Source organism: Patagioenas fasciata, chromosome 5 (assembly GCF_037038585.1).
Source record: "Patagioenas fasciata isolate bPatFas1 chromosome 5, bPatFas1.hap1, whole genome shotgun sequence".
Lineage (NCBI taxonomy): Eukaryota > Metazoa > Chordata > Aves > Columbiformes > Columbidae > Patagioenas > Patagioenas fasciata.
In genome coordinates, this window is record NC_092524.1 from 1,504,979 (window position 1) to 1,523,888 (window position 18,910).

Below are 18,910 nucleotides of genomic sequence, written 5' to 3' on the forward strand. Positions count from 1 at the left end.
CTGTGGGATCCCTATGGGTCAGGGTGGCCCTGGGGACAGGGTGAGGGACGTATGTGGGGTTCTCTATGGATCAGCGTGGCCCTGGGGACGGGGTGAGGGATGTGCGGGTGTCCCTATGGGTCAGGGTGGCCCTGGGGACAGGGTGAGGGGTGTCTGGGTGTCCCTGTGGGTCAGGGTTCATGGTGGTGGTTTGGTGGCTGTGGGAGGTCCCAGGTGCCACCGACTCATGGGGGAGGTTCCATTCCAGACTGTGTCCCCACTGCCAGCCCCATGGAGGCGGGACAGGCTTCTGCCCGCCCCTGCCCATGGGGCACGGCCACCAGCCCCACAACATTTAGGAGGGACACCCTGACCCTCAGCAGCAGCAGCTGGGCCTCGCACTCCTCTCGCCACTTCTCAGCCCCACAGGTAGGTCCCAGCGACCAGACTTGTCCTCACGGCCACACTCTGCCAGCCCCACGCAGGAGGAGGCTGTGGGGCACTGGGCACCCCGTGGCGAGGTTCCCTCGAGGAAGGGATCCCTGGGATCAGACTGGGATGCTGCCCTACACCATGGTCCTTGGGGACTCCAGGGGTGACCCTGGGATGCTGCCCCACGGCCAGGGACTGGTGTCAGTTCCGGGAATCCCAAGCATCCCCCTCCGGGCGCACCAGTGCCTGGGGCAACTGCACCGGGGCTGAGTCACCCCCGTCCGGGACAGCCCGGAGCTCCCAACCACCACTCAAAGACACCGTGGGCTCGCGGACGGATGTTCTGCTCTGGGGTGACACCTCTTGGGATGGAGCCCTGGCATCTCCAGCGCTTCCAGCTCCATCATCCACCGCCCCGTGTCTTTCAGCAGGGCCACCACGTTCTCCGCAGGACCGGCAGCTCCTACGCACAGCTCAGCATGTACCAGTCCCTCGAGCCCTCCGGGCTGCCGCCCATGTGCTACAGCCAGTGCAGCCTTGTGGGCAGCGATGCTGGGAAAGGCGCCAGTGGCAGTGCGGGCAGCACAGGCAGCGCAGACGGTACAGGCAGCGGGAAGGGGCCGGCGAGCGGCAGTGCCAGCAGGTGAGAGTGTGGGGCGGAAGGGAGATGGGGTGCTTGGGTGGGGGACAAGTTTGGAGGTCCATGGGGCACCATCAAGCATTGCGGCCCAAGGGAGGGGACAAGGGACAGGCAGGAACGGTGGCATGTAGAAGACAGGACCCTTTGTTCCCAGCAGCAAGGGGAAGACCCAGGTGTCCCCAGGGACTCTGGGACTCCAGTTTGACGCTGGGCTGGGGTGACACTAGGCTGGGGTGACATGGAGCTCCTCTGCATCATCACTGGGAGTGTGAGAGGCTGGGTCTGGGCTGGGATCCCTCTGATGTCCCCGTCCCCGCAGCGAGAACCCCTATGCGGGGCTGGTGAGCCACCTGCGGGCAGCCTGGCTCTCGGGGAAGACGCGGCCCTTGGAGTATCGCACGGCCCAGCTGGAGGCCCTGGGACGCTTCCTGGATGAGAAGAAGCAGGAGATCCTGGAGGCCACCGCCTTGGACATGGGCAAGGTGAGAGGCAGGGCCAGGTCACATTTTTGGAGCTCTGCAGACCCCCTTGTCTGGGTCTTGCACCCTCCTGGGTGCCACCAACCCCGTCCCCAGTGCCCTTAAATGGAGCAAAGCTCCTGTTGGCCCCTGCAAGGTGGGAACTTGTCACCAAGTGTCACCTGCCACATCCACCCTATGCATCAACTCCCCGGTGGCTTCACGGGACCTCCGCAGAGGGTGACAGCCCTGGGGTGCTCCTCGCCAGCCCGGTCACACTGGGGATTTACTGGCATTGTGCAACCTGCTCGCTTTGCACATTCCTCTCGGGGCTGCTCAGGGCTGAGGTGGTGACACAGCTGGGGACCTGGATGTGACTCTGGGTGTTGTGGCATGTCAGGAGCCCCTGGGTGGTCTGTTGAGGAAGCAGGAGCGTCCTCACCATGTTTAGCTGTCTTTTTCTCTTTTTTTTCCTCCTTCCCCTTCCCCTTCTTCCTTCTTCCTCCTTTCTTCTTTCTCCTTATTTTGCTTCAGGACCCTTTTCTCCCGCTTTTTCTCCCTCTCTACCGTGTGCCACAACCCAACAGGCCGCGCTTTGGTCAGGTGGCATCAGGAATCGTTTTTGGAGAGCTGGCATGTCCTGGTGCCACATAACTGGTTTTATCTGGTAGTGGAAGCGCTCAGAGCCAAAGGACTTGTGTCCGTGGGTGTATCAGCGCATCAGCCGTGTCCTGACATCTTCCCAGGCTAGTAATTGCCTTGTTTGTTTGAGGTGAGCGCCTTCTCCTTCAGCCAGGCCTTGATAGGCATCAGTGCTCCAAGTGCGTCCTTCATGTCTGTTAATTGTAGGTAATTAGAGCCGGTTGTCTAGTAATAAGATTGTTATGCAGTCGGGGCTTCATAGCTCGATGGGCAGTTCATCCGGTGTTACGTACCGAGGTTGCACATCATCTCCAGCGATGCCGGTTCCTCTCTGGAGGAACTGGGATGACATCAGACTTAATGTCCCACCTTCCAGCCTTTGTGTGCCGTCAAAACCCTTAATGGCTCGTCTTCATCAGTAATTTCATCATCCTCCTCATGATGCAACTGTCATCCTGGACTGAAAGCAGCTCCGTTGCTTCACCAGACATTGGACGTGTCCTCATGTCGAGGAGCAGCTTGCTCTGGCAGTGATGTGTCCAGGCGTTAGGGACCTGAAGGTCTCCGGAGTGGGGCTTGGTTGTAGAACATGAGAAGCTGCCACCTGGGAGTCAGCAACCAGAATCTCCAGGCCCAAAGTGATGTTTTGCTGCAGTGATGGGGGATGGCTCCCACCCAGGGATGGTTTTGGGTTGGAGGAGTCCAAAGGATGTCAGAGTAGAGGGTTTTTGCAACCACTGGGCTTTGCAAAGGCAGCTTCACAGTGCCGGAGCCACTTTAGAGCCCAAGTGTGATGGGAGCGGCTGAGGGACCTGGGGGTTCAGCTGGAGAACAGGAGCTGCGGGGAGACCTTCTGATCTCTGAACTGCCTGAAAGGAGCTTGGAGCCAGGGGGGCTCGGGCTCTGCTCCCCAGGAACAAGAGATGAGAGGAAACGGCCTCAAGTTGCACCAGGGGAGGTTGAGGTTGGATCTGGGGAACAATTTCTCCCCCAAAGGGCTGTGGGGCATTGGAACAGGCTGCCCAGGGCAGTGCTGGAGTCACCATCCCTGGGGGGTTGAACAGACGGACATGAGGTTCTCAGGACATGGGGTAGTGCCAGAGGTGGGGGAATGCTTGGACTCAATAATCTTGAGGGGCTTTTCCACCCAAAATGTTTTGCTGAGCCTGTGATTCATGGCTGTGGTTATGCAGCAGAGAGATGCACCGCCTGCAGATGATACCTTGATCCCGGCTCTGATGTCCCACCACCGCTTCTCAGTCACTGTCTGTTTAGTCCTTGCATTGTTGGGACAGTTTATCGTGGAGAAACCTGTCGGGTTTGTTTAATTCCCTGACTGGGGTTGTCTCACCCAACCTGCCCAGGCCCCGGCGCTGCGGTGGGTTCTGTCTGGACCGGGAGGCTGGTTCCGCTGAGCTCCATCACGAGGTGTTTAATTAAGCATTTGTTCTTCTTCCCATTTCTCTTGGAACAAAGCAAGGTCCTAACTTCAGCTTTCGTGCACGAGCTGTGGGAGGGAGCTCAGGGCTTTGCTACCAGCTCACGTCCCCAGGTGGTGGGGACACAAACGCAAGAGCACTGTCCCAGTGCAGCTCAGTGGCTCTGGCACTGGTACCAGCTCCTCTGGAGCTCCGGTGACACTGGTCGGTGTCCCCTGGGCTCAGGGCGCTGTTACCAGGGGAGCAGTTTGCAGATATTGAGCTCAAGAGCTGTTAAATATTGTGAAGATCATAGAATTATAGAATTAGAATAGTTTGGGTTGGAAGGGACCCTCAAAGCTCATCTAGTCCCATCCCTGATGTTCAATATTGTTTTTTTCCTCTGGCCAAATACCTGTTTTCATAAAATTTCCGAGACTCTGATACTCCCTGGGAGTTGCGGGAGGTGAGAGCAACTTCTACTTTGTAATTTTTTAGTTAATAACTTCTCCTGCCCTGCATGGGCAGAGGAGAGGGGAGATGTCCCCTGCAGATGGGGGTCGGGGTGGGGACGATGTTTATGTGACTTCTGTCCCCAGCCGTCCACCGAGGCTTATTTCACCGAGATCCTCCTGTGCAAGAACGAGCTCCACGACACCCTGAACAACTTGTGCTGCTGGATGAAGGACGAGCGCGTGGACAAGAACCTGGTAAGGGAGAAGCTCTGGGCTGAGCTGGGGGGGAACAAGGCAGGGGGGAATTGCTGGTGACGTCACTGAGATGGTGGCCTTTCTCGCAGGTGACACAGCTGGACTCGGCCTTCATCCGCAAGGACCCGTACGGGGTCGTACTCATCATCGCACCCTGGAACTACCCCATCCACCTCTTCCTGGTGCCCCTCATCGGGGCCATCGCGGCTGGTGAGCCAAACCTGTCCTTTGTCCCCAGTGCCCAAGGCACTTTGTCCCTATGCTGGGGTGCCAGAAGGGCTGGCTGTCCCCATGTCACTGCTCTGATGTCCTGTCTGTCTCCCCCCAGGTAACTGTGTCATCATTAAACCCTCGGAGATCGCCAAGAACACTGAGAAACTTGTTGCCGAAACGCTGCCCTGCTACCTGGACAGTGTAAGAAGCTCTCCCTGTCCTTGTCCTTTCTCTGTCCCAGGGCCACGGTGTTCCCAACCCTGTCCCACACACACCGGTGTCACACCATCCCTCGTCCCAGGTGCCATTGTCCGTCCTTCCTCCATGCTCAGCTGCTGTCCACATGTCCGGCAGCCCAGGATGCTGTTGGTGGGGACAGGGACAGAGTGACCTGGGGCAAATGGTGACACTGGGGGACTCTTACATTGCAGGACTGCTTTGCCGTGGTGACCGCCGGCGTGGAGGAGACCACTAAGCTGCTGGAGAACAAGTTTGATTACATCTTCTTCACCGGTACGTCCTGTGGGCCTGGGTTTTGTGCCATGAGGAGGTGGGATCCCCTCTTGTCACCCTGCTGTGACTTACCCTGCCCAAGGTGTGACACAGGGCAGCCTGCCCACAAGCAGAACCCTTTCCGTGCCCTCTGAGAACACAGACCTTGGGTTGGGGACTTGCTGTCGGGATCTTTTGGAGGATCTGGGATGTATCTGTGGGTATGGTGGCTCCCCAGAGTGCCACGTCCCATGGTGGGATTCTCCCTGTGACGCGTCTTCTCCTGGCCCACAGGCAGTGCCACCGTGGGACGGATCATCATGGAAGCCGCCGCCAAGCACCTGACGCCGGTGACGCTGGAACTGGGGGGCAAGAACCCCTGCTACGTGTCCGACACCTGCGACGTGCAGAATGTGGCCCGGCGGGTGGCCTGGGGCCGCTTCTTCAACGCGGGGCAGACGTGCCTGGCCCCCGACTACCTGCTCTGCACCCTGGAGATGCAGGAGAAGCTGATGCCCGCCCTGCGTGCGGCCATCGTGGAGTTTTTCGGCTCCAACCCCAAGGAATCCCCCGATTTCGGCCGCATCGTGGGGGACAAGCAGTTCCGCCGCATCCAGGCGCTGCTGTGCAGCGGGCGCGTGGCCATTGGGGGGCAGACGGATGAGAAGGAGCGTTACATCGGTGAGGACGTGGGTTTCGGGGGTTAGTGGGATGGCCTGTGCCTGTGCAGCGGGTGGTTTGTCACTGTAACCGTTCCCCGCAGCCCCCACGGTGCTGGCGGACGTGCTGCCGTCCGACCCTGCCATGCAGGAGGAGATTTTCGGGCCCATCCTGCCCATCGTCGTTGTGGCCAACATGGACGAAGCCATCGACTTCATCAACGCGCGGCCGCGGCCGTTGGCCATCTACGCCTTCTCCTGTGACTGCAAGGTGAGGGACGCGAGCGGGGACAGGGAAATGGGGCAGTGAGGTTGGTGCCCCCCTCACCAACACCCCACGGAACGCTCTGGAAGGGTCTTTTCAGTCGGGTGACGGGTCAGTTGGGTGACGTTTGACAAGAGTCAGGCCGTGAGACCCACATCCACTTCCTCTGCTTCCCTCGCAGGTGGTGAACCAGGTCCTGGAGCGGACGAGCAGTGGCGGCTTCTGCGGCAACGACACCCTGATGCACGTCACGCTGAGCTCTCTGCCTTTCGGTGGGATCGGTAGGTCCAAATCCCCCAAACCTGCCCCGTCCCTGGCCACAGTGTTCCCTGCAAATATTTCATATAAAAGGTAGGGAAATCTGTGCCACTTGGTGATTTCCCTGGTATTTCTGAGCACCGTTGGTGAATTTTGTGCCAGGGTTGGGCTCCTGCCTGGCTGAGCTTTGCCCAGGAGCTCGTCCAGCGCTGCTCCCTTTGGTCTGTCCCTCACTCATCCGATGCCTTGTCCCACTTGGGCAGGGGAGGTTCCTCCTCATGGTGCTGGGTAGGAGCAGGTTGTACATTCATTCTGCTTTTTAGAATTAAATAGTAGGAGCAAAACACTTAAAAATATGTGGAGAACCTGCTCATGGTTACTTGGAGATCCTCCTGGGCGAAAACTAAGAGTTTCTGCTCTCCAAGAGCAAAAAATACTGTTTTCTCAAGTGAAAAGCAAGGTCTGCGCAGCCCCAGGCTCTGGTCTTAGCATTTTGCAGGGAAGAGCACACAAATACAGGAAACCTCTGATGATATTTCCCCCAAATACTTTCCCAATCTCCTTGTGTCTTTCCCAGAATATTCTCTGTGGAAAAATATCTTGGTTTTATGCTGCACGTGCTCAGCATCTCTTTCGGGGCTGAGCGCTGATTCAGACATAATGGGACAGGCACTGCAACAGCAAAGCGCAATTTATTCCTCACCTGACTGTGGCTCAGGGAACAATTCCTCGTGGTTCCCATCCTGTAACTTATCTTTATGGAAATGATGCAGACAAACCGCCTCAAATTATCAGGTGAAGCTGTTTTATAGCAGCCCCGGTCAGGTGAAGGTCAAGTCATCGTGGTGAGATGGAATTTGCCAGAGCTTCCGCGGTAGCTCGGATGTGAAGTCACCGAGCTATTAACCGCCATGTGCCACCTCGGGAGTCACAAGAACCCGTGTTACCAATGTGGCTCCGTAATTTTAGGAGCTCCAGGAAGACGCTGAGCTTTGTAGGGGCCACGCTGGGAACTGCTAAGGGATATGGTAGAGCACCATTGAGGTTAAAAAGGGAAATTGAGCCTTGTAGGTGCAGCAAAGCTGATGTAGATAATGTAAAAATGGTGCACTCAGGGCTCGGAGCAGGTGAGCAGTGAAAGGATTTGCTGGACATAGAGCTGGAAAGGACACGGGGAAGGGTGAGAGCTCCTCCACCAGATCCACATTACCCCGCAGCAGGAGCGTTTGCATGAAAAAACCCCATAGAAAAGTTTATTTTGCGGTGTTGATGAGGAGCAGAGTCCCGCAGCGAGTTCACACCCGTGCTGTGCCCTGCAGGAAACAGCGGTTTGGGGAAATACCACGGGAAATTCACCTTCGACACCTTCACACACCAGCGCGGCTGCCTGCACCGCAACATGGGCCTGGAGACCCTCAACTCGCTGCGCTACCCCCCGTACACCCCGCAGAAGCAGGGGCTGATGACGGCCGCCCTGGAGATCAAGCGCAAGGGCATGTGCACCCTGCTCTGAGCCTGCTCACTGACTACGCGGGGACTGGGACCCCTGGGGACCAAAATCCACCCTGTTCCCTTGTTTCCTGAGCTGGAAGGAACCCGACCGCGTTGGGTCTTGATTTGGAAGGACGTCTCCTCCACGCCTGCTCCTCCTGCTCTGGACCCTTTGTCAGGACACATCTGGAAGGGCCAAAAGTTATTTTTCTCTCAGAGGAGCAGCCCAGGCCCAGCAGTAGCCTCGTCTCTCGTTAGATTTCTTCTGGATGAGCTTTGTTCTCTCTCCTTGGTGCCGGCTGTCACTTTCTCCTCCGCGTAACCTGCTTGTAGTAAAGCCTTTGCATGGAGCTCTCCTGCCTGGCTTTGCCTCCGTCACCCCGTTTTGGGGGGTCCAGACCTCGGGGGGTGGGTGCCCACACCCCCAGTGTCCCCTTCCCTCACACTGTCACCCTCAGCCACCCCCTTAGGATCACGTCCACCTCCGTCACCCCGTGCCTGGTGGCAACGTGGTGCCCCGGGCTGAATTTGGGGTGAGTTTTGGGCTGGAGCGAAGCCAGTGGTGACACACAAGGGGCAGGGCAGGAGGTGGCTGCAGGGGACCGGGACAACTGCCCGCCCCGGAGCTCAGCAGGGTGCCGGGCTGCTGGCCGGAACCCCGTTAGCTGCAGCGAGGGAACCTGCGGTTCGCTCCCCAGGGCCAGCCATGCTCCCCGGCTACAGTTCCGAACCCGCGCCCGCCGCCTCCGCCTCTGCCGCCCCGCCCACTCAGCGAAGTTCCGCCCAGCTTCCCGCCCCCAGCGGCTCCTGGCCAATGGGAAGCGAGCCTGGCGCTGCCTGCCCCGCCCTCCCCAGCGAGACTCCGCCCCCAGCTCAACGCCCCGCCCTCTCCCTGTCCCGTGACGCCGGCGCCGCTCTGCACCTGCGCCGCTGCCGTTCGCGCCTGCGCAGTGCGCTCCGGGGGCGGGGCCGGTCAGGACGCCCGGGTCCTTGGGGGAGGTGAGCGGGGCGGCCGCGGCCCCGGGGCGGGCCCGGGGAGGGGTTGTTCGGGTCACCCGGGGGCTGTGGTGGCCCATGGTGGCTCGTCGTGGTCCCCAGACCCCTCGTGGGGGAGAGGAGGCGGCCCGGATGCCTGGGACCCCCCCGGGGACACACACGGGGCGCCTGAGGCCTTTGGGGAGCGGGGGGTTCGGACCGGTCAGGGGGCCTTGGGGCGTCCCCTGGGGTTGGGGAGGCCGCCTGGGTCCCTTGGCGACCAGGGTGCCAGGATCCCTTGAGAGGGGACACTTGGGTCCAATGTGGGAAAGGGGAGACCAGGACACCTGGCTGCGGTTTGTAGGGGGTTGGACACTTGGGTCCCTTTATGGAGGTGGTGGGGGGACAAGACACCTGGGTCCCTTTGGTGGGTGGGAACAGGACACATGGGACCCCTGTTGGGGTGGGGGAGGACACCTGGGTCCCTTGAGGGGGGTGTCAGGACACTTGGGTCGCTTGGAGCGGTGGGGGACACACCTGTGTTCCTTACTTGGGGGTGTCAGGACACCTGGGTCCCTTGGGAGAGGTGGGGGGAACACTTGGGTCCCTTGGGGGGGTGTCAGGGCACCTGGGTCCTTTGTGGGAGATGGGGGGATAAAATCCCTGGGTCCCTTGTGGGTGGGGGAGTCCTGGGGGGTCTGGGCCTCTCCTCGTGGAGGGTTGGGGGTCAGGATGCCTGGGTCCCCTGTGGGAAGTAGGGGGGTCCCAGGGCCCCCCAGCTGCCTGCTGTCCCCACACCCGAGGGCTGGCAGAGTGACAGGTCGGTCCCCTCTGCCACAGCAGGACCGGCCATGGCAGCGCTGCGTTTGCTGTACCGGGCTGCCCATGCAGGTGAGAGCCACACCAGGCACCTCCGCAGCCCCCTCTGCCCCCCAAGACCCCACCTGACCCCTCTGTCTCCCCACAGCCCCGCCAGCCCCCCTGGGTCACCTGCGTCCCCTCAGCACCACCGTCCCCAGAGAATGCTACAGTGAGTAGGGACCTGGTGTGCTCATCCCTTTTCCTCCATCCCTGTGGGGTGGGGACACCTTCCCCTGTCTCCATGGGGTGGGCACAGCGTCCCCTGTCCCCGCAGAGTACGTCAACGTCCAGGAGGCGCCCATGGACATGCGCTCCATCACCGACCGCGCTGCACAGACCCTGCTGTGGACTGAGCTCTTCCGCGGTGAGTCCCGGAGCCGCTTTGGTGCAGAACAAACCCCTCTTGGCCTCCCTGTCCCATCTGCGGGGTGCCAGCCTCCGCGAACGTGTTGTCACCCCCCCTCTCTTTCCGTCAGGCCTGGCCATGACGCTGAGTTACCTTTTCCGTGAACCGGCCACCATCAACTACCCGTTTGAGAAGGGGCCGCTGAGCCCGCGGTTCCGTGGGGAGCACGCGCTGCGCCGCTACCCGTCCGGGGAGGAGAGGTGCATCGCCTGCAAGCTCTGCGAGGCCGTCTGCCCCGCGCAGGTCGGCCTTCCTCCCCCCTCCTCCTCCTCTTGCCGCCCCCGGGGGAGCTGAAGTGTCCCCCGCTGTGTCCCCCCCGTGCAGGCCATCACCATCGAGGCCGAGCCCCGCGCCGACGGCAGCCGCCGCACCACCCGCTACGACATCGACATGACCAAGTGCATCTACTGCGGGTTCTGCCAGGAGGCTTGTCCCGTGGATGCCATCGTGGAGGTGACCTGGGGGGGACACAGAGCCCGTGAGGCAGCGAGACCCCCTGCTTGGGGGCTGGGGGGTCTGGTGAGCCCTGAGGGAACGTCTCGCATCCTGGCAGGGTCCCAACTTCGAGTTCTCGACGGAGACGCACGAGGAGCTGCTCTACAACAAGGAGAAGCTGCTCAATAACGGCGACAAGTGGGAGGCCGAGATTGCGGCCAACATCCAGGCCGATTACCTGTACCGGTGACAGCCGGGTGTCCCCACCGCCCCTCCCCACTCCCCTAATAAAGGGTCTGGGGGGTTTCTGCACCCCCTTAACCGTGCTGGGGGCACCGGCCCCTTCCTAACCCGGAGCTCTGGCTTTTTCTGTGTGTTCCTTTCCAACACTGGGGCAGGGGAGGGGTTAACCGCCCCCCAGGGCAGGTACAGCCTGGGAGTGCATGGTTGCAATTTGGGGAGGGGGACAGGGGTCCTGTGGGTGCTGTCACCCAGGTTGGGGTGGGGGCACAGGAATGTGGGATGTGGAGGGTGGGGGTGCAGGCAGGGACCAAGGGGTGGTGGTGAGGGGGGGGATTTAAAGGGTTTGGGGGGATTTAAAGGGTTTTGGGAGGCCCTGCCCCTCTCCCAGGGGGAGGATTCTCCTGCCTGTGGTCGGCTCTGGGGCTTGGCGGGGGGTCATTCCCACCTTCCAGCTCCCCGGAGCAGCCACGGGGGGTCCCAGTGGTACCGGCGGGGTTTTCCATTCTATTCCCGCGGTCCCGGTGCTGGGGGATCCCGCGTTTCCTCCGGGTCGGGGGGGGCGGGTTGCTCCCGGCCCCGTGTGCCCGGGGAACGGGGCATCCCGGGGAGCGGCGATCCGGGTCGCTCCGATCGGGGGGAGCGGGCGGGCCGGTCCCGGTCGCTCCGGTCGGGGCAGCCGGTCCCGGTTGCCCCGGTTGCCCCGGTAGCCCCGGTGGGGGGGCCGGGCGGGCCGGTCCCTCCCCGCTGCCGGGCCCTTCCTGGGGAAGAGGAAGTGCCGAGCGCGATCGGCCCCGCGCTCCCGGTACGGGCGGGCGGCGGCTGCGCTCCCGCCGGGCAGCGCCCGCGGCGGCTCGGGGCAGCGCGGCCCCGCCGGGCCCGGGGGGGCGGCCGGTGCCGGGGGATGCGGTGGCGCTGAGTCAGATGCAGCTGAGCGGGGCGGGGAGGGGATGGGGCGGGAGGTGGGGGGGGAAGGGGGGTGGAAAGTATTTTGCAAGCCCGGTGCTGGGAAGAGCCGCGTGGGGCTGGGGACGGGCACGGGCGCTTCCCCCGGGCACGGCTGCGGGGACACCCCGGCTCACCCCGCTCTGCCGCTGCGGCTCCCGGGACCGCAGACAGAGCTCCGGGACCCCAGACAGAGCTCCGGACTCCCAGACAGAGCCCCGGGACCCCAAACAGAGCCCTAGGACCCCAGACAGACCTCCGGACTCCAGACAGACCCCCGGGACCCCAGGCAGAGCTCCGGACCCACAGGCAGACCCCCGGGATCCCCAACCAGCGCACCGGGACCCCATCCAGACTCCCGGGGTGACCACCAGTCAGACCCCAAACCCCCAGCCAGAGCCCCGGGACCACCAATCAGATCCCTGGGACCCCATCCAGACCCCCCCAGAACCTCAGACAGACCCTCAGGACCCCCAGCCAGACCCCTGGGCTGACCCCCACCCAGACCCCTCAGAACCCCATCTGGATCCCCAGAACCCCCCAGTCAGACACCCAGACCCTTGGGGTGACCCCCAGGCAGACCCTCAGGGTGAGCCCCAGACCCCCTGGGTGACCCCTCCCAAACCAGGTCCCCAGAAGCCCCAACCAGACCCCCAGGACCTGCAGCCGGACCCCTGGGGTGACCCCCAAACCAGACCCCCAGGGAGCCCCCCAGCCCTCCTGCCACCCCTGACCTTGACCCCCCCCCCAGCCTTCACCCTCTGCTCCCCCCAGGCCGGTGCCCTTGTGCCTCTGCAGCCCGGGCGGGAGGGGGGTCCCGGGGGCACCATGGGGTCCCTGTTCCGCAGCGAGGAGGTTTGCCTGGCCCAGCTCTTCCTCCAGTCCGCCTCGGCCTACAGCTGCGTCAGCGAGCTGGGCGAGCGGGGGCTGCTGGAGTTCAGGGATGTACGTAGGGGCCGGGGGGCTGGTTTGGGGTGCCCTGGGTGCAAGGGGTGGGTGCAGGTGGCTTGGTGTGCCCGGGGTGCAATGGGGGTGGTTTGAGTGCAGGGGAGTTGGTCTGGGTGGGATGGGGTGCTTGTGGGTGCATTGGATTTTGGATGGGTGGTTTGGGGTGCACTGCGTGCAGGGGGGTGGATTTGGGTGTCCTGGGTGCAGGGGGTTTTGGAGTGGGTGGTTTTGGGGTGCCATGGGTGCAGGGGGGTTGATCTGGGTGGGATGTGGTGCTGTGGGTGCCGGGGGTTTGGGATGGGTGGTTTGGGGTGCAGTGGGTGCAGGGGTTCGGTACAGATGGGTTTGGGTGTGGAGGGTGCAGTGGGGTTGGGGTTGATGTGTTGGGGTGCAAGGGGTGGGTGTGAGTGGTTTGGGGTGCTGTGGGGAGCTGGGTGCAGGGGGTGGAGGCAGCTGGTTTGGGGTGCCATGGGTGCAACGTACTGGGTTTGGGTAGTTTGGGGTGCCTTGAGTGTAGGGGAATGTGTGTGGGTGATTTGGGGTGCCTTGGGTGCAAGGGACTGGATTTGGGGTGCCATGGGTGCAGGGGGATGTGTGTGGGTGATTTGGGGTGCTATGGGTGCAAGGGACTGGATTTGGGGTGCCATGGGTGCAGGGGGATGTGTGGAAGTGATTTGGGGTGCCTTGGGTGCAAAGGACTGGATTTGGGGTGCCATGGGTGCAGGGAGATGTGTGTGGGTGATTTGGGGTACTATGGGTGCAAGGGACTGGGTTTGAGTAGTTTTTGGTGCCTTGAGTGTAGGAGAATGTGTGTGGGTGATTTGGGGTGCCTTGGGTGCAATGGACTGGGTTTGGGGTGCCATGGGTGCAGGGGGATGTGTGGAGGTGATTTGGGGTGCCTTGGGTGCAAGGGACTGGATTTGGGGTGCCATGGGTGCAGGGAGATGTGTGTGGGTGATTTGGGGTGCCATGGGTGCAGGGAGATGTGTGTGGGTGATTTGGGGTGCCATGGGTGCAGGGAGATGTGTGTGGGTGATTTGGGGTGCCATGGGTGCAGGAGGGTGTGTGTGGGTGATTTGGGGTGCCATGGGTGCAAGGAACTGGCTTTGGGTTGCAGGGGTGTGTGCGGGTGACTTGGGGTGCGTTCTGTGGGCTGTAGTTTGGGGGTGCTTGGCCCGCCTGGGGGGGTTTCTCCTTGTCCCTGCATCCCACCACATCTGTCCCGTGACCGTGTCCCCCTCAACAGCTGAACCCCAAGGTCAGCGCCTTCCAGCGGCGCTTCGTGGGCGAGGTGCGGCGCTGCGAGGAGATGGAGAAAACCTTCTGTGAGCGCCGCTGGGGGGCTGCTCGGGGGGTCCCCCGCCCCGGAGCTCCCCAAAGGTGACCGCCTGTCTCCCGCAGCATTCCTGCAGCAGGAGCTGCGTGCGGCGGGCCGGGCGCCGGGGCCGTGTGCCGGGAGCCCGCGGGCGCCGCTGGCGCGGGAGGCCCTGCGGCTGCAGGAGCAGTCGGAGCAGCTGGCGCGGGAGCTGCGCGAGGTCAGCGGCAACCGCGCGTCCCTGCGCGCCCGCCTGCGCGACCTGCGCCGCTACCTGCACGTCCTGCGCGAGGGACAGCGCTTCACCAGCCTGCCGGTGGGTCCCGGGGGGCGGCGGCACGGGGGGGTCGCCCCGCGCCCCCGTTCTGCGCCAACAGCCTGGTCTCTTTGCTCCCCATCGCCGCAGGCTCCCCTGGGCTCCCCGGTGCGGCCGCGGGCGCTCTCGGAGCGGGAGCCCATCCTCGACCCTTCCCTGCACCAGCATCTTGACCGCAAGATCAAGTGAGAGGGGCTGTGGGGCAGTGGTGTGGCCGTGGGGCAATGGGCATGGCTGTGAGGTAGGGGTTGGAGATGAACTATGGGACAGCGACATGGCCATGGGGCAGGAATCGTGGGTGAAGCTGTAGGACAAGGGTTGGAGGCAGGCCGTGGGGCAATGACACGGCCATGGGGCAGGGGAAGGGTTGGAGATGGGCCGTGGGGCACTGGCTTGGCCGTGGGACAACTGGGGAGGCTGTAGGGGAAGGGCTGGAAATGAGCCATGGGGCAGGAATTGTGGCTAAGGCTGTAGGACAATGTTGGAGCTGGGCCATGAGTTACTGGGAAGGCTGTAGGACAACAGCTGGAGATGGCCCATGGGGCAGCGACATGGCCATAGAGTAACTGGGAAGGCTGTGGTACACGAGCTGGAGGTGAGCCATGGAGCAACAACACAGCCATGGGGCAGGAATTGTGGGTAAGGTGTGGGGTAAGGGTTGGAGATGGTCCATGGGGTGCTGGCCTGGCCATGGGGCAGGGACAGCAGTGGAGCTGTGCCCGTCCCAGTGTCCCCACCACGTCCCCACAGCTTCGTGGCCGGTGTCATTCACCCGTGGCGGGTCAGCGCCTTCGAGCGGCTGCTGTGGCGCGCGTGCCGTGGCTACCTGGTGGCCAGCTTCGTGGAGATGCCCGAGCCCATGGAGGACCCGGCCACGGTGAGTGGGACACCAGGGTGGGGGGTCTGGTGGGGAATGGGGGGCCAGGACGGCCAGGGTGACACAGGCTGTGCTGTCCCCAGGGCGAGGACATCACCTGGGTCATCTTCCTCATCTCCTACTGGGGTGAGCAGATCGGGCAGAAGATCCGCAAGATCTCGGACTGGTGAGTGGTGGCCCCCACCATGTAGAGCTTTATTGAGCAAAACCCGCTCTGAACCCCCCTGTCACCCGTGACGTGACATTGTCCGTCTGTCACAGCTTCCACTGCCACGTCTACCCCTACCCGGAGAGCGAGGCCAGCCGGGCGGACACCATGACCGGGCTGGTCAACCAGATCCAGGACCTCAGCGTGGTGAGCTGGGGACCATCGCAGGGACTGGGGGGGCCACGCCGGGACCCCCAGCCCGTCCCTGACCTGCTGTGGGGCACCCGCAGGTGCTGGAGGAGACGGAGCAGTACCTGGCGCAGGTGCTGGACAAGGTGGTGGTGGCGCTGCCCACCTGGCGGGTGCAGGTGCAGAAGATGAAGGCCATCTACCTCGTCCTCAACCAGTGCAGCTTCGATGTCACCGAGAAGTGTCTCATCGCCGAGGTCTGGTGTCCCGTGCGGGACCTCACCCAAGTGCAGGACGCCCTGCGCCAGGGATCGGTGGGTTGTTGGTGTCCCCGCGTCCTCATGCCAGGAGCATCTTGGTGTCCCCGTGTCCTTGTGCTGGGCTTGCTCAGTGTCATCATGTCCAGGGCTGCTTCGTGTCCCCATGTCCCTGTGCTGGGGTTCCTTAGTGTCCTGATGTCCGCAGTTGCTTCGTGTCCCCACATCCTTGTGCTGGGGTTTGCATGGTGTCCCCATGTCCTTATGCCAGGGGTTGCTCAGTGTCCCCATGTCCTCATGCTGGGGTTGCTTGGTGTCCCCATGTCCTCATGCTGGAGTTTGCTTGGTGTTCCCATTTCAGGGGTTGCTCAGTGTCCCTGTGTCCCTGTGTCCCTGTGCTGGGGTTCACTTGGTGTCCCCATGTCCTGGTGCTGGGCTTCCCTTGGTGTGTCCATGCCAGCTGTGGCTTGGTGTCCCCCTGTCCTCATGCCAGAGGTCAGCCGGTGTCCCCGTGCCCCCTGCCGCGGTGGGGCAGGTGCCGATGGGGGTTGGCGTGGCTCAGTGCCGGGTGCCCCCCCACAGTACACGAGTGGCTCGAGCGTCGAGTGCTTCGTGCAGCGCGTCCCCACCTCCGAGAGCCCCCCCACCCTCATCCGCACCAACAAGTTCACCGCCGGCTTCCAGAGCATCGTGGACGCCTATGGGGTGGCCAGCTACCAGGAGGTGAACCCCGGTAAGGCCCCCCCCGCTCCCCACCACGGCCCTGGGCTGCCGTGGGGACCCCGTGTGACACGGTCCCTGCGTCCCCACAGCGCCCTACGCCATCATCACCTTCCCCTTCATCTTTGCTGTCATGTTTGGGGACGTGGGGCACGGGCTGCTCATGTTCCTCTTTGCTCTCTGGATGGTGCTGTACGAGAACAGCCCCAGCCTGCGACAGGCCACCAACGAGGTGAGGGGACACGGGAGGGCAGGCTGGAGGTGTGGGACGTGATTTGGGGCATGGGGTGGGGCTGCAGATGTGGGATGGGGTTGGGGCCATGGCATGGTCTTGGAGTCATGGCATGGTCTTGGAATCGTGGCATGGTCTTGGAATCGTGGCATGGTCTTGGAATCGTGGCATGGTCTTGGAGTCATGGGATGGTCTTGGAGGTGTGGGATGGACCTGGTGGTGTGGGACAGGAACAATATGGGGCAGAGTTGGTGGTGTGGGACGTGGGAGCCACATTTCTCCCCCCTTCCCAGATCTGGCAGACGTTCTTTGAGGGACGCTACCTCATCCTGCTCATGGGGGCCTTCTCCATCTACACCGGCTTCATCTACAACGAGTGCTTCAGCAAAGCCACCGTCATCTTCCCCTCTGCCTGGAGCGTGGCCACCATGGCCAACCGCTCCTCCTGGAGGTGGGACCCCCAGACTCCCCTGTGAACCCCCCCAGGTCCCTGCCTGCACTGACCCCCTCGCTCTGCCCACAGCTCTGACTACCTCGCCACCCACCCGTCCCTCACCCTGGACCCCAACGTCACCGGCGTCTTCCAAGGGCCCTATCCTTTCGGGATCGACCCAGTGAGTGTCCCGTGGGGGACTGGACAGGGTGAGACCCTTGCTGGGGTGACCCAGTGTCTTACCCTCTTTGTCCACCACAGATCTGGAGCTTGGCCACCAACCACCTCAACTTCCTCAACTCCTTCAAGATGAAGATGTCCGTGGTGCTGGGCATCGTGCACATGGGCTTTGGTGTCATGTTGGGGATCTTCAACCACGTGTGAGTCCCCCATGGGCTCTTGTCACCCACGGTCACACTGAGGGGACTGGGGCTGAACTTGGGTGTGGTGGGTGAGTTCTGTACCTGGGTGGGAGCCCAGGACACGTGGGGACATGACTGATGTCCCCCTGCCCAGGCACTTCCAGCAGTGGCACCGGCTGGTGCTGGAGCTCCTGCCTGAGATGATTTTCCTCCTGGCGCTCTTCGGCTACCTCGTCTTCCTCATCTTCTACAAGTGGGTGACGTTCAGCGCCGCCGACTCCATGGTGGCCCCCAGCATCCTCATCCACTTCATCGACATGTTCCTCTTCACCTCCAACCCCGGCAACCTCCCGCTCTACCGGGGACAGGTAGGAACCCCCGGAGATGTGGGACACCTGTGTGGGGACGCTTTGCCCAGGCTGGGAGCATCGCGGTGTCCCCTCTGTGTCACGAGCGGGGCCGTTCTCAGCTCGGGGACTCTGGTGCAGGTGCCGGTGCAGACGGTGCTGGTGGTGCTGGCGCTGGCGTCGGTGCCCGTCCTGCTCCTGGGGACACCGCTCTACCTGCGCTGCCGGCGGCGCGCGCCCAGGACGGGACATCCCGCGGTAAGGCTGGGTGATGGTTTGGGAGGTCAGGTGGGGGGTGTCACAGCGGGGTGTCACCGCTGTCCCTGTGCAGCCGGTGGCCGTGGAGGAGCAGGAGCCGCTGCTGGAGGGGCAGGAATCCGGCAACTCCGTCAACGCGACCAAGGAGGACGTGGAGAGCGGGGGGCATAGCGGTGACGCCGAGGTGAGGGGCACCGGCAGGGTGCGGGCGGTGGGGTGGGGGTGGCTGTGCCCCCCACCGATGTCCCTTGTCCCCTCCATCCCCGCAGCATCGGGATTTCGCCGAGATCTTCATGCACCAGGCGATCCACACCATCGAGTACTGCCTGGGCTGCGTCTCCAACACCGCGTCCTACCTGCGGCTCTGGGCGCTCAGCCTGGCCCACGCACGTGAGTGTCCCCCGTGTCCCCCATGTCCCCCGTGCCCCCCTCCCCGGGGCCGGGCACAGCCTCACCCCCCCGTCCCCGTCCCTGTGCCCCCGGCAGAGCTCTCGGAGGTGCTGTGGACCATGGTGATGCGTAACGGCTTCGTGGGGCTGCGCTACGTGGGCGGCGTGGTGCTGGTCCCCGTCTTCGCCGCCTTCGCCGTGCTGACCGTGGCCATCCTGCTGGTGATGGAGGGGCTCTCGGCCTTCCTGCACGCCCTGCGCCTGCACTGGTGAGCCCGACGGGGGGGGACGCGGGGACAAGGGCGTGCCCCCCCCCCCAAAAAGCTGTTCCTCACCAGCCCCTCTCCTTGGCAGGGTGGAATTCCAGAATAAGTTTTACGTGGGCGCCGGGTACAAGCTGAGCCCCTTCGCCTTCGCGCCCCACGCCGGGGAGTAACTGCACCGTGGGGATGCCGGGGGGGTCAGAGCAGCGGCCGGACCCGAAATCCCCACCCTGCTGGGGGTGCTGGGGGGCAGGGTCCCCCCAAGCCTCCCTGCTGTAGCATTGTCCCCATCCCCTCTGTGGTAGCGAATAAAACCGTCCCCAGGGTTTGTTGCGTC

At 63.0% G+C, this 18,910-nt stretch overlaps 3 protein-coding genes across 5 annotated transcripts; all 3 read left to right on the forward strand.

Moving 5' to 3' along the window:
- The first annotated feature begins 201 nt into the window (after positions 1-201).
- Positions 202-8,007, forward strand: ALDH3B1 (aldehyde dehydrogenase 3 family member B1). 2 transcript variants are annotated; one of them, XM_071808730.1, is made up of 11 exons: positions 202-408; positions 840-1,054; positions 1,371-1,533; positions 4,169-4,279; positions 4,369-4,489; positions 4,608-4,693; positions 4,924-5,005; positions 5,279-5,665; positions 5,748-5,914; positions 6,090-6,189; positions 7,486-8,007. In XM_071808730.1, the coding sequence occupies exons 1-11, from the start codon at positions 271-273 to the stop codon at positions 7,677-7,679; spliced, it is 1,764 nt and encodes a 587-aa protein (XP_071664831.1). In that variant the 5' UTR covers positions 202-270; the 3' UTR covers positions 7,680-8,007. The 2 variants fall into 2 exon arrangements, with proteins under 2 accessions (XP_071664831.1, XP_071664832.1); XM_071808731.1 differs by lacking the exons at positions 202-408; positions 840-1,054; positions 1,371-1,533 and adding an exon at positions 2,048-2,281.
- A 557-nt stretch (positions 8,008-8,564) lies between these two features.
- Positions 8,565-10,690, forward strand: NDUFS8 (NADH:ubiquinone oxidoreductase core subunit S8). Of its 2 annotated transcripts, none has more exons than XM_065839034.2 (7): positions 8,565-8,656; positions 9,476-9,523; positions 9,600-9,662; positions 9,768-9,857; positions 9,970-10,142; positions 10,224-10,352; positions 10,453-10,690. In XM_065839034.2, exons 2-7 carry the CDS (start codon positions 9,484-9,486, stop codon positions 10,582-10,584), a joined length of 627 nt encoding a protein of 208 aa, XP_065695106.1. In that variant the 5' UTR covers positions 8,565-8,656; positions 9,476-9,483; the 3' UTR covers positions 10,585-10,690. The 2 variants fall into 2 exon arrangements, with proteins under 2 accessions (XP_065695106.1, XP_065695105.1); XM_065839033.2 differs by having other exon boundaries at positions 8,593-8,656; positions 9,473-9,523.
- Positions 10,691-11,558: 868 nt separating this feature from the next.
- Positions 11,559-18,899, forward strand: TCIRG1 (T cell immune regulator 1, ATPase H+ transporting V0 subunit a3). The gene is made up of 19 exons (XM_065838907.2): positions 11,559-12,464; positions 13,714-13,792; positions 13,869-14,098; positions 14,189-14,283; positions 14,849-14,975; positions 15,059-15,141; positions 15,237-15,330; positions 15,414-15,626; positions 16,152-16,302; positions 16,382-16,521; positions 16,815-16,972; positions 17,045-17,135; positions 17,216-17,334; positions 17,471-17,684; positions 17,805-17,921; positions 17,995-18,105; positions 18,191-18,311; positions 18,408-18,579; positions 18,665-18,899. Exons 1-19 carry the CDS (start codon positions 12,348-12,350, stop codon positions 18,744-18,746), a joined length of 2,514 nt encoding a protein of 837 aa, XP_065694979.1. The 5' UTR covers positions 11,559-12,347; the 3' UTR covers positions 18,747-18,899.
- The last annotated feature ends 11 nt before the right edge of the window (positions 18,900-18,910 follow it).